The 14,291-nt window shown below is 49.5% G+C and overlaps 2 protein-coding genes across 2 annotated transcripts; both read left to right on the forward strand.

Moving 5' to 3' along the window:
* Positions 1–2,225: 2,225 nt before the first annotated feature.
* LOC125507721 (protein NRT1/ PTR FAMILY 2.11) lies at positions 2,226–8,110 on the forward strand. Its single transcript, XM_048672213.2, has 2 exons — positions 2,226–2,583; positions 6,164–8,110. The coding sequence occupies exons 1-2, from the start codon at positions 2,397–2,399 to the stop codon at positions 7,825–7,827; spliced, it is 1,851 nt and encodes a 616-aa protein (XP_048528170.2). The 5' UTR covers positions 2,226–2,396; the 3' UTR covers positions 7,828–8,110.
* Positions 2,591–5,405, forward strand: LOC125507723 (uncharacterized). The gene is given in 2 exon segments (XM_048672214.2): positions 2,591–5,127; positions 5,130–5,405. Coding segments are annotated over 2 exon segments (774 nt in total). The 5' UTR covers positions 2,591–4,629.
* Positions 8,111–14,291: the final 6,181 nt, after the last annotated feature.

Genomic DNA, 14,291 nt, shown 5'->3' on the forward strand with positions numbered 1-14,291 from the left:
TTGCATACAAGCCAGTCAAGTAGTTGAGGAGGATATTATAGTATACAGGTGTGTGCTCAATTGAGCAAGACAGTCAAACGAGACATGGTAGATGAATCCATGAAGATGAAATGGGATGGTAAAGGAAGAGATGACATGCCATCGTGAATGAGGATTCTTTTGTGATGATATATAATGTGAATCTTAAAGTGGTGAGTAGAGGCGATCTAAACTCATCAATGTAATATGCATAATAGAAGATATCTGCTATGGACCCACAATGGTACTAAACTACCAATATGAGTGACTGCTTCACTAGTAAAAATAAGGTTCGTTGGCCTACATTACTGATATTAGTATGCCCACCAGTGAAAAGAAATGTGCTAACTAAGATTCGTGGCTATCCTCATGAACCCCTTAGTAAGTTTTGAAGACTGCACAAGCAAAAATGTAAAGCAAGTTTGTGTGCTGTGCGCATTCATCAAGCTCTCCTTACAAATGTTCTATTGTCGTAATAATGACCTCAATGCCTTGACTCAACAACATTACTATCATCCGATGATTCATTTTTACTAACGGTGTGCATCAAATCATTTTACTTTAACAATCAGAACACACATCAAAGTTCTGCATCCATTCAAGTCCATCATTGCCATAGTGCAACTAATGCATTTTCAAAGATTGTGCCACTTCGTCCTTGGCACCCCACATTCACCCAACCGACATCGCTGACATTGCCAAACAAAAGCTAGTGTAGTAGTGCCTCTCTAACCATTGACATGTGCACCGTACTAACTATGATCTATTATGTGAGTTATGGTAATATCCATGAAACAAAAATAACTTATCTCGCAAGCGTCATTAACTATTTTTGGTTGCCCCTATTGGCTAACATAGAATCCTATTTAAGAACAATCAACTAAGACCATGGACAAGCAAAACTGGTCCATCTTGGTGCATAAAGTTGATAGGCCACACAATCTTTCTACTCGTGACACCTCCATTTCGGAGACCACCAACTGGGAGACACATTCTTCCCACCCATTACACATTCTTTCTACCCCTGACACAATCGATTTAATTTTTTTTGCTTTGAATGGTGTTTCCTAGTCGACACAGTCATATGGATGAGCCTCGCGGAGAAGATATCAATGACCCCCAATTGATGGAGTGTTGTCTTGGGAGGGAGTTCAAAGTTGAACTTCGAAGTGCGAAAGAAGGTCCAGCTCCTGTCATGGATCCATCACTTAGGGGCGACCAAATTAAACCGTCACTCATTGGACATAAAGCGGGATTTCTAAAATGAAATTACTGTCATACATCTATTAAACAAATTGTCTAAGGGGCAAGTATCTTTTACACTTATCACAACAGGAAACTGTTGGTGACAGCGATTTTTTTGGCGTCTAAAATGGGTAGTTGTGTATCATTATTCCTTACTTTAATGAGTTTTGCTCCAGTACCCCCTCCCCACCACCCCTGAAAGTTTACACGCCTCTTAAAGTTACTTTTAAAGGTACTCTCACACATTCATGTTTATCTAATTCTAATCCCTATTTTCTCAATGGATCAAACAAGAGGTCGAAACAATCTAGTAATCCTTTTTATTGAAGGGTTAACTTCTAATATTCACCTTTAATCTACATCCAAATCTGTAAACTTTTCTACGGGGTGTACCGAAGCAAAACTCTAATTTAATACACCTATATCTATTTGATCAAGTAAGTCATTAATTAATTACACCTACGCCCGCATACTTCTTGTGACTAATTTCCTTGATTGGACATTGAGTGCACAACACTAGTAGTGGTGCACAGTGGGTGGATGACTCAAGTGCAGGCAGCACGACTGGCGCTTCACCGATATAGACATGGAGCTGCCCCGGGTGGCCCGGGCTCCTTTATTTGTGGTTGGTTTGGTTTCAATTAGAGTAATAATCATCTGCACTTTGATTTCTGCCCGGTTTTCCGTTAGTTAACTGAACAGTTCTTTTCTACTTAATTAATTGATTTTTGTCTCTGTTTTGAAAAAAAAATAGTAATCATCTGCATGGATGCTTCTCACTCACATGTAGAATACAGAAAACATCTCATATTTATGAAGAGCACAAAGATAATTTATCGCCCTTAATTATTTGCCTCCAGCTGCAGTTATGGTCTCTCTCCGCTCATGCCGTTGCTTTCTACAGTACTACATCTGTATGTATACGGTTAGAGAGGGGGAGGGAAATTTCATTCCTCCGTGTATACGCCTCTTTATCTTTCTCTCTCAAAGCAAGATCCCATACTCAGCAGCTGGCTTATTTATACGGCCAGCCTCTCCTTCTCTGCTTCCTGCACTACTGCAGCCGCAGGCACACAGCCTGACTCCTCAAATTTTATATGTGTGCCAGCTACTTGGTGCTTGCCTAGTGATCGATGGACGCAAACAAGCCTCAGCGGCTGCAGCAGGAGGAGCAGAAGCCCATGAGCGAGCACAAGACGACGACGATGAAGGTCTTGTCGGAGGACGGCGGTGGCGAGGCCGAACCGTCACCGGAGCCCGGGGACAGCGAGGCCCCCGACCACAACCACCGCGGATGGAAGGCCATGCCGTACGTCATAGGTGATTGTCACTACATCCCAGCTATCTTAGCTCTGTCTGTTTTCCCTACATGCACATGTCACATCTTCTATTCGATCTCCCGCTCTGAATTCATTGTTGCTCCTATTGTTTTTCTTGTCCTGGATCTCAACAAACTCTGTTCATGCCATCGTAAATGAACCTAAAAAGACGTGCAGGACAAGTAGGGACGGATGGTGATAACAATTCAGTTAGTTGCCCACATGAATCGGGCGCCATGCCATGCCATGCCGTGCCGTGCCATTCAGTTAGTTTACCTCTTTCTCTTTGCGTTGCTTCGCTGAGACGATGGGTGAGTGCCCACAAATCAGCAACCCAGGCCATGTGTGTGTGGTACCGTGATTTGCACCCAGCACGTCCAAAAAGGCTGCTATGCAGTAGTACATGTCCATGCCATGTATACCCCCTCCTCGTTCTTGACAACGAAATGCAAAGTACTGTAGCCCCTAGTTTTTCTAAGCAAGAGTTCAAAACAATATTTAAAAACGCTACCAAAATCCAAAAAGATTTTATATGTACATATATAGACATGCACTGTATTTTAGTAAATAAAATCATCAATACATAGCTTTACGTAAAAAAAACACACCTAGTAAAAATGAATATATGCATGATATTATGGATCGACACATTTGCCTTTTACTGTAGCTTACAAATTAGAATATTTTAAATAAAAGTTTACGCACATGTAGAACCCAACTATATGTATGTGGGATGTTTTCAGAGTTTCTGTAACTCCTAAATATTATTCGCATATTTGAAAGGCACTGGCCTCCATGCCCCTATATACGAAATAGGTGATTTTGTTTCCAAAATACTACTCTCCCACGACAAGTCACTATCCCAACAATTTTACTTTCATTCCTTGTTTATCTTGTGCAATTTTTTTTGGGCAAATTGCATCTTTCATGTGGTAGTCGAACCTCCTTTTTTCTGAAGAACTTTATGTGGTGGAATATTACACTTTTCCCCTTCTCCCGGGGTGGTGATTTTGGGTTTTCTGTTTTCTACATTAATATTGTAGACTCGGAATGGGATTGTATCAGTTTATCTATCTCTTTGAAGGCAAGACATAAGTTCTAGAAATTATTCACAACAACTATTTTAACGATTTATATTAGCAGCACATGTGCTTTGTTAAAAAGAAATTCATGATCATATTTTCTACATAAAGTCAATCAAAGATTTTTAGTCAGAGTCCGCCAAATTATGGGAAAGACAGATGTCTACAAAGCCTTTTAGTCTCCAAACAATTAGCAAGCGGAAACCTTTATAGTCAAAGTCGACAAAACTAATTGACATTTGTTTGTAACTTGATGCAACTTGTGCTGGCGCCGCATTCTCACAGCGCCTCTATTTCTTCCTCTCTCAACTATCTCTTGTGGTTCTCTCACAACACAAGAACACACACACATGAAACTCAAACACACACACACACACACACACACACACACACCAAGGAAGATCACAAACGGCTTTGCAATGATGCACCTTCCTTGGCTCCATAAAAGCTACATCTTTTCTCCAGCCACTTTTTCATTGACTCAAAGGTGATATATATACACATAGGAGATTTGCCTCACGCATGCGCTAACCAGCCACCATACTCGGCCCCACTAACATCACGTACGTGCACGACCCGGCTAAGCAGCTAACATCTCATATGCATCCACTAATAATTAACTCCACTAACCAACTTCTGGACTCACTCACGTAGATAACTAACTCAACGACCTAGCCATCTCAGATCACTAAGGCTGGCTATAGTGGGGTATCTTAGGCCAACTCCACCGTACGACCCCAAACGGACGTCCGTTTTGTCCGAATTTCGTCCGTTTGGGGTGGCAATGGGGACGAAATCGGACATGCGTGTCCGGCTTGGGTTCGAGGCGCCCACCGCGGGAGAGCGACCCAAAACGTCCGTCCCCCTCCCCGCGGAATCTCGTCGCGGCGCCGCGCTCGCCGAGCCCGCCCGCCCGCGCCGTCCCGCTCTTCCTCTCTCCCCCGACCACCGCTCCCCAGGGCGCCATGCTCGCCGAGAGCCCGCCCGCCCGACCGCGCCGTCCCGCCCCTTCCCTGCCCCGACCACCGCTCGCCACGGCGCCACGCTCGCCAAGCCCGCCCTCCCGCGCCGTCCCGCTCCCCCTTCCTTCCCGAACCACCGCTCCCCACGGTGATGCGCTCGCCGAGCCCGCCCGCCCGCGCCGTCCCGCTCCCCTCCCTCACCCGACCACCGCTCCCCACGGCGCCGCCCAGCCGCTCGCGGCCCCGTCCCCGCCCCCGCTGCACGAGCTGGAGCGCGTGCGCCGCGTCGGCAACGGCGCGGGCGGGACGGTGTGGATGGTGCGGCTGCGGGCCACGTCCCGCTGCTACGCCGGCGACATCGCCATCCTGCGCACCGCCGAGCCCCCTGCCGTGGTGCGCTACTACAGCATGTACGAGCGCGGCGGCGAGCTGCAGATCCTGCTCGAGTACATGGACGCCGACGACATCTGGAGCTTCGGCCTCAGCATCCTCGAGTTCTACCTCGGTAGGTTCCCTTCGGTGAGAACCTCGGCCGGCAGGGCGACTGGGCCACGCTCATGGTCGCCATCTGCTACTCGGACCCGCCCGAGCCGTCGTCGGCAGCTGCTGCGCCCGCGCCCGCGCGCGCCGCTGCTCGCCACCCTACCGCAGCCCCGCGTGCTCGCCGTCTGCCAGTCGCGGCTGCCGTGGTCGGGACGCTGGCGCTGGTTGGCCCTCCGGCGGGGAGGCCGTGCCCATGCCCTGCTCCGGCGGCCGTCGACGCGGTGTGCAATGAATAGTGGAAATAGAGGAGAGAGAAGGGATGGGTGGGTGGGTGGGTCCCTCAGGTTTCAATGACAGGTGGGCTAGACCCATGTGCAGACGGACACAGCGGACAGAAGGGACGCAGAAAACGTCCGGCTCGTGTCCGCTTTTGCCCCAAAACGAGACCAACTTTGGTCCAAAGATGGGGTGAAACGGACACGAAACGGACGAAAATGCCAAATGGGGTCTGCCGCTGGGCTGTCTGGTTTGTCCGTTTTACCCCAAACAGACAGGGACGGACAGGATAGGGTCGCGCGGTGGAGTTGGCCTTAGCCGGTATCATGCACTCGGGAGTAGTAAACATGCCGATGTGGCAGAAAATTAAAGAAGAGAGAGAGGGTTAGAGTAACATATATAGGTAGATACCGTAAGATAATAAATACTATACTACTTTGTGTCATGCAGGTCCATCAATAAGATCATCTATGATACTATGCATTAGGTAGTATTATACACTAGTATCTTTAGTATATGATACTCCCCACTATGAGTAGCCTAACATGCAACGCACACATGCAGGTGCACACATGTCAAGATTAATTCCAACAACTTGGACATGCTTCTCTAAATGGCAGTTGAATTTGAAAAAAATAAATGTTATTTATTTTCAAATTTAATTTTGGAGTAGCGAGTATAGCGTGTGATGGGTTTGTTGAATTACCTACCAAGCCAGTGTATACACTAAATTGAAGTGAAATAAGTTAGTAACATTGAAATGGATTGTCTGTTGCAGGGAATGAGACATTCGAGAAGCTTGGTACAATTGGGACGTTGTCGAACTTGTTGGTGTACCTGACGACGGTATACCACATGCCCAGCGTCAAAGCTGCCACCCTCCTCAATGTCTTCTCCGGCACCAGTAACCTCGCCACTGTCTTTGGTGCCTACATCAGCGACACCTACCTCGGCCGCTACACCACCATCACTGTAGGCACCGTCTCCTCCTTCATCGGCATGCTCATCCTCACCCTCACAGCTGCCCTCCACTCCCTCCACCCTCCAGCGTGTAGCTCATCCAAAGGGAAACAATGTCAAGGCCCAACTGACTCACAACTTGCCGCGCTCCTGGTGTCCTTCTTCTTCCTTGTCGTCGGCGCGGGCGGCATTCGACCCTGCAACTTGGCCTTTGGGGCCGACCAGTTCGACCCACGGACCGCCGACGGCCGTCGTGGCATCGCTAGCTTCTTCAACTGGTACTACTTCACCTTCACCATCGCCATTATGATCTCCGCCACCGTCATCATCTACCTCCAGAGCAACGTCAATTGGGCGCTGGGCCTCGCCGTGCCCGCCGCGCTCATGGGCCTCTCATGCGCCGTATTTATCATGGGAACGCGCCTCTACGTTCGTGTTCGGCCCGAAGGCAGCCCATTCACTAGCTTCGCCCAGGTCCTCGTCGCTGCCACTCTCAAACGCCACCTCCGGCAAGCTCATGGCGCTGAGGCCGAGTTGTTCGACCCGCCTCACAGGAGCAAGCTGGTCTCCAAGTTGGCGTACACCGACCAGTTCACATGCCTGGACAAGGCGGCCATGCGGACCCCCGAGGACTTGCTATGCGCTGACGGGAAGACGCCGGTGCACCCGTGGCGGTTGTGCACAGTGCAACAAGTGGAGGAGGTGAAGTGCCTGGCGCGCATCACCCCAGTGTGGTCGGCAGGGATCGTCTACTCTGTGGTGCTCACCCAGTTGGGCACGTACGTCGTGCTCCAGGCGGCACAGACCGACCGTCGGATTAGTAACTCCAGCAGCTTCCAGATCCCTCAGGGCTCATTCGTTATCTTCCAGATGCTAGCCCTCACTCTCTGGATCCCCATGTACGACAGGCTCGTGGTGCCGGCAATCCGGCGCTTCACCGGGCGCGAGGGTGGCATCACCCTGCTCCAGCGAATCGGCGTCGGGCTGGTGCTCTCTGTGGTCACGATGCTGGTGTCAGCGGCGGTGGAGCGCCGACGACGGAGGATCGGCTCATTGATGCCTTGGTTTTGGTTGGTGCCACAGCAATTGCTGGCGGGGCTGTCGGAGGCATTCGGTGCCATCGGACAGATCGAGTTCTACTACCGGCAGTTCCCGGAGAACATGCGGAGCGTGGCGGGGGCGGTCAGCTTCCTGGGGATCGCGGTGGCGAGCTACGCGAGCGGTCTGATGGTGACGGTGGTGCACAGGGCAACGCGACGGCGGGACGGACGGCCGGACTGGCTGGCTCAAGACTTAAACGAGGGCAGGGTGGACCTGTTCTACCTTGTCACGGCTGCCATCGCCGCTGTAAACCTGGTCTACTTCGTGGCATGCGCGAGGTGGTACAAATTCAAGAAGGCCAGTGATGACACCCACGCCAGCGATGAAGTCGAGCTCGATGAAAGCCCCAAGAAGGTTGCCAGTAATATGACGCAGGTTTAGATTAGTGCACGATGATTAGTAGTATTATGTATACTCGTATGCATGTACAGATTGGTAGGTTAATGGAAAGGTATATGTGTATGATCGACTGATCATTGATCTTAGTGGTGATTGTTAAACCGTATAGTTAGATATGGCTAGTATCTAGGGATGTAGTTATCTTGTATAACAACATGTACTTATCCTCTGTAAACCCTAGCGGCAGCCCTAGAGGCGTCCTATATAATGATCACGAGACCACCGTGCTAGGTGTGTCGATCCAATCTATTTTCTCTTTGTTTCACATGGTATCAGGCCATCTCGCATAACTGCACGATGGGTTCTCCCTCCTCCGCCGCCATGACCTCCTGACCCTTGCTTCTCTGCCCATGCCGACTGGTCTCCAGGCGCCGCCGTCTTCCGCTGTTCCCCAACCCTCTGCTAGCCTCATTACTGCCAAACTCACCTCCTCCAACTACCTTCTCTGGAAAGCTCAGATCCTTCCTCCCCTTCGCATCGCTGGCGTCACCGGCTATGTCGACGGCACCACCCCTACCCCAGATCGCCTCCTCCCGCCTGATGGCAAGGGGGAGCGCGCCCCTAATCCGGAGTATGCTACCTGGTTTCGTCAGGATCAAATCATCCTGAGCTACCTGCTCGCCTCGCTCACCGACGATGTGCTTCAGCAGGTCCACCTCTTCGACACCTCCCGTGCCATCTGGGCGCACCTCGAGGAGATGTACGTCACGCACTGACGCGCCAGCGTGGTGCAGATCAAGATGGACATGATGAACTTCCGCAAGGGCAACCTCTCCATGGTCGACTACTTCGCCAAGATCCGCTCCAACACCGATCAGCTCGCTGCTGCGGGCCGTCCCATGCGCGAGGAGGACATCATCACCGCCTTCATCACCGGCCTCAACAGCGACTACGAGCCCGTCATCACGGCTATCACGACCCGCATCGACGTCATGACGCTGGGCGAGCTCTACTCCCATGCCATCTCCTTCGAGTGTCGCCGTGAGTATCACACGACTCGTCTTCAACTCCACACGGGTGGCTCCTCCGCCAACTATGTCGCTCGCGACCACAGCGGCAACACCACCAACCGCGGCAAGGGCACCTACCGCGGCAAGGGCCGTGGCAACTCCAGTGACCACGGTGACTACTACAACAACAACCGCGGCGGGTATCGCGGTGACCGCGGCGGTGGCGGTGGCAACCGCCAGAACGGGAATGGCAACCGTGGTGGTGACCGTGGTGACCACGGTGGTGGCAGGGATGCACGTCTGCAGTGCCAACTCTGTCGGGGTCCCGGGAACTATGCCTGGGAGTGTGCTCAACGCTACAACCACGCCTTCCAACCCCAACACTCCAAGATGGCGGGTCTAGCAGCTGCGTCACCGCCATCCATCCTCGGCGATCCAACCTGGTTCACCGACACGGGGGCCACCGACCACATCACGTCGAACTTGGACCGCCTCACCGTGAGGGAGAAGTATCCTGGAAGGGACCGCATCCACACTGCCGACGGATCAGGTTTGCACATACCTCATCGTGGTCATGCTCTCCTTCCTACTCCCTCTGCCAACCTTAAACTTCGCAACATACTACATGTTCCCAATGCCGATAAGAACCTCCTCTCTGTAAATCGTCTTGCCACTGACAATCATGCTTATCTGAAAATATTATCCTACTCATTTTCTTATGAAGGATTTGACAACCAAGAGGGTTCTTCTTCAAGGCAGATGTGAAAATGGGCTCTATCCCATTCGGCCTTCACGTTCTCATGCCCTATCTTCAGTTAGACTCTCTGCTGAAGATTGGCATGCTAGGCTCGGTCATCCATCCACACAAGTCGTTCAGCATGTTTTGGCGTCCAATAAACTAGCATCGTCAAGTCGGGCTTTGACCCATGTGTGTAATGCTTGTCAACAAGGCACAGCATATCAGCTACCTTTCCCTAGATCTTCGAGTGTTTCTTCATTTCCTTTGGAACTTATTTTTTCAGATGTGTGGGGACCTACCAAAACCTCCTCTGGTGGGTTCCAGTACTATGTTTCATTTATTGATGATTATAGTAAATTTGTGTGGATTTATCTTCTCAAACGAAAGTGTGATGTGTTTGATGTGTTTCGTGATTTTCTTGCCCATGTTGAACGCCTCTTGTCTCGTAAAATCCTGGGTGTTCAATCAGACTGGGGTGGGGAATACGAAAAGCTTAGCAACACATTCTTTCGGCAACTTGGCATTGCTCATCACGTCTCCTGTCCACACACACACCAACAGAACGGCTCGGTCGAAAGGAAGCACCGTCACATTGTTGACATGGGTCTCTCCTTATTATCACATGCATCTATGCCTCTCCGTTTTTGGGACGAGGCGTACTTGTACGCATGCTATCTTATCAACCGACTACCCAGCCGTGTCATTGGCAATATGAGTCCCATGGAAAAATTGTTCTCCACCAAGCCTGACTACGTATCCCTTCGCACGTTCGGATGTGCATGTTGGCCTAACCTGCGCCCGTATAACACTCAGAAACTTGCTTTTAGATCACAGCAGTGTGTGTTTATCGGGTACAGTATTCGTCACAAAGGCTATAAATGTCTTCACGTACCTACCGCTCGTATATATATATATCATGAGATGTTACTTTTGATGAACAAATTTTTCCTTTTGCCAATGCTCAACCCTCTCCAATACCACCCCGTGTCGCTGAACATGCCATACTTTTATTTCCACATCACCACATGAACTATGGTGCACCTATTTCTCGAACTAATCTGGATGCAGGTACCGATTCGGCACAGAAAATCCCTCCCACGGACTCCTAGGCTGATCCTGTCTCCCGATCTGCCGCCGCATCCGCCTCGGATCACGCGTCACCTGGCGACAGCGACGTGGCGGCGGCCGACCGCGTGACAATAGGGGACCGCGCACCAGGCGACTAGACTGGGCCCGGGTCTCCGCCCCTCGCCAATCTCGTGTCTCCTGCGGGCGAGCGGACCGGGGCGCCTCCCGTGTCGGCTTCTGCATGCGCGCGTCCGCCTCACGTGGTGGTGGGGACCACCCCTGCACGGACCGATGTGCCTCCCGATTCGCCCCAGGCTGTTGTCCACCTGGCGCCTGCGGAGCAGGCCGTTGCTGCTGGCGGCGCTGGATCCCAGGAGGATCTGGTGGCCGCGTCGCCTTCCTCATCCGACAGGGGATCCCAGGGGGATTCGCCTGGGCGCTCATCTGCATGTGCTCCACCCGGATCTTCTGTGGCCACCGGATCTTCTGCTCCACCTGTGCATACAATGACGACGCGCACACGTGATCACACTCGCAAACCGTTGCAACGCACTGATGGTACTGTCACGTACGATCCCTCCCGACGTGCCTTCTTGGCCCTGCGGGAACCAACTGATCATCGTGAAGCGGTCTCCTCACTGGAGTGGCGTCTGGCCATGCAACTTGAGCTCGATGCTCTCCGACAAAATGGCACCTGGACTTTGGTTCCTCCTCCTCGTGTCAACGTCATTGATTGCAAGTGGGTGTTCAAGATCAAACACAAACCGGATGGATCTGTTGATCGTTACAAGGCACGTCTGGTTGCAAAGGGGTTCAAACAACGCTATGGCTTGGACTATGACGACATGTTCAGCCCGGTTGTTAAACCTGTCACTGTGCGCCTAGTTCTCTCCATTGCAGTCTCTCGAGGATCGTGTTTGCGTTAGTTGGATGTTCAAAATGCCTTCCTTCATGGCATTCTCCAAGAAGAGGTATACATGTGCCAACCTCCTGGTTTTGTGAATCCTTCGGTGCCTCATCATTTGTGCAAACTTCGCAAGGCTCTATATGGTCTCAAACAGGCTCCTCGAGTGTGGTATTCTCGGCTCAGTTTTCGGCTCCAACAACTTGGTTTTATAGCATCCAAAGCTGACACGTCTCTCTTTGTCTATAACCGGAGTAGTGTCACCATTTTCATGCTTGTGTATGTCGACGACATTATTGTGGCCAGCTCCTCTCCAGCTGCTACTACCAAGCTACTTGCTGATCTTCAAGCCTCTTTTGCTCTCAAGGATCTGGGCCCCTTGCATTATTTCCTTGGAGTCCATGTGGAGTCATCGCCAGGGGGAATTGTTCTGTCTCAGCAGAAGTATATCAGCGATATTCTTCATCGTGCCAACATGGAAAATTGTAAAGTCTCTACGACGCCCATGTCCTCCAGTGAGAAGATTAGTAAGGACAGTGGTGATCCACTGTCTCAGGATGACAGCACCAAGTATCGCAGCATGGTTGGGGCCCTCCAATATCTAACACTCACGAGGCCAAACATTTCCTTTGTAGTTAACCGTGTTTGTCAGTTTCTTCATGCACCCACGACTGCACATCTTTCAGCAGCAAAGAGGATCTTGAGATACTTGAAGTATACTCACAGTATGGGCCTGTCTATTCGAAAGTCACCCTCCATGCTGATAAGCTGTTTTTCAGATGCAGATTGGGCTGGATGCAGTGATGATCGCCGGTCCACAGGTGGCTTTGCAGTCTTTCTTGGACCTAACCTTGTCTCGTGGAGTTCAAGAAAGCAAGCTACGGTGTCCAGGTCAAGCACGGAGTCTGAGTACAAGGCACTTGCGAATGGAACAGCTGAGGTAATATGGATACAGTCAGTCCTTGGTGAACTTGGGGTCTTCCTCTCCCGACCTCCTGTTCTGTGGTGTGACAATCTAGGAGCCACTTACCTATCGGCGAATCCGGTATTCCATGCCAGAACCAAGCACATAGAAGTGGACTTCCATTTTGTTCGTGAACGAGTTGCAGCCAAGGCACTTGATGTTCGGTTCATATCTTCTAAGGATCAAGTTGCGGACATATTCACAAAGCCTCTAGCTGAGACGCCATTTGTTTTAAATAGGCACAATTTGAATCTTTGTGTGGGAAGTTCAGATTGAGGGGGAATGTTAAACTGTATAGTTATCAGATATGGCTAGTATCTAGGGATGTAGTTATCTTGTATAACAACCTGTACTTATCCTCTGTAAACCCTAGCGGCAGCCCTAGAGGCACCCTATATAATGATGACGAGACCACCGTGCTAGGTGTGTCGATCCAATCTATTTTCTCTTTGTTTCACAGTGATTACTAGTATTATATATACTACAGATTTTAGATTTACCAGCATGGGACACAAAGGTAGCAGTCTCTCTCTCTCTCTCTAAACGAAATCTAACTGCTTGCTATGTGTACAAATATATTGCACAAACCAACAGTATGGTTCGAGTGTAGGTGAGAGATACCGGCTTTGTGAAGTCAAGGAAATGATTGGGGAGAGTTTTTAGGAGAGGTGAGTTCACCAACTGGTGTGTGTGTGTGTGAAAGAGAAGGATCCCATGTATATAAAGTGTGGATTCTCAATTGAAACGAAACCAACGGTCCATACATACCCGTCTATATTATGTTTTTAGAAACATAGTGCAAACGGAGGCGCTCATACATGCACACACACTCATCTCTCTCTCTCTATATATATATGCACATATACATATGTATTATACTCTTATGAGCACCTCCTGAAGAAGATCTTTCCGACGGAGCTGGCCGGCCCTTGGTTCTTAAGCAAGCTCCTCCACTGCAGGTAGGATGCTCATAGATGAAGAAAAGAGATTTTAGGCATGTGGTTCTGATAGCTTAGCTGGTTAGAGCAGAACAAGCAATAGATTGAGAAACTCGCGTGAAAGCCGTTGCGTGTTTGCGCATTCGTTTTCCTATACAGTAAATCATTTTTTTCTTGTTATAGTGGAAGAGCAAGGGGCATTGCCCTTAGAATCCTTCTATGGTTCAAATGAGTCAGCAAAGTTGAAATTGGCGATGCCCCTTGCTCAATCCTTCAGGCGCTCAGATGAACATAAGATTCCCACATTGTGCAAAGATGTCCTAGCATTTCGAACAGGTGCATGCAAAACAAAGTATGTACACAGCAAATCCCCAATTGATGCAACAAGCAACAACATAAGAACATAATGACTTATAACAGACACATAATTATGCAACAACACAAAATCATCACAACGTACCATCAATGTATTTCCATCATTTTATGCATTTTACAAAATAACCAACTAAGACTCTACAACTTGATCCAATACAGAATCAATTCAAACCGACCTATCAAAAATAAAGAGTGCAGCTATATAAACCACACACCAGGACTAGATATAGGAATTCAAGTTAGGAGAACCATTATGGTCTCAACAAATATCAAATTTGCTGGAGGGGAGTTTGACCGAACTTCTTTTGCATATGTGATGATGATGCGGCAGAACCAAGTCTTAAACTTTTGTAATTATGAAATCTAGTGGCAAATAAACTGACAATGCATGCACACATGTAGAGAAACTGATAACAAATAAGTGACCAATAACATACTTGAATGGTTGGCACCAAATTTAGGCTCACCGGGTTTGAAATGAATTTCTTAATCCCAGACATTGAAACCA

Source organism: Triticum urartu, chromosome 5A (assembly GCF_056163025.1).
Source record: "Triticum urartu cultivar PI428250 chromosome 5A, HENAU_Tu73, whole genome shotgun sequence".
NCBI lineage: Eukaryota > Viridiplantae > Streptophyta > Magnoliopsida > Poales > Poaceae > Triticum > Triticum urartu.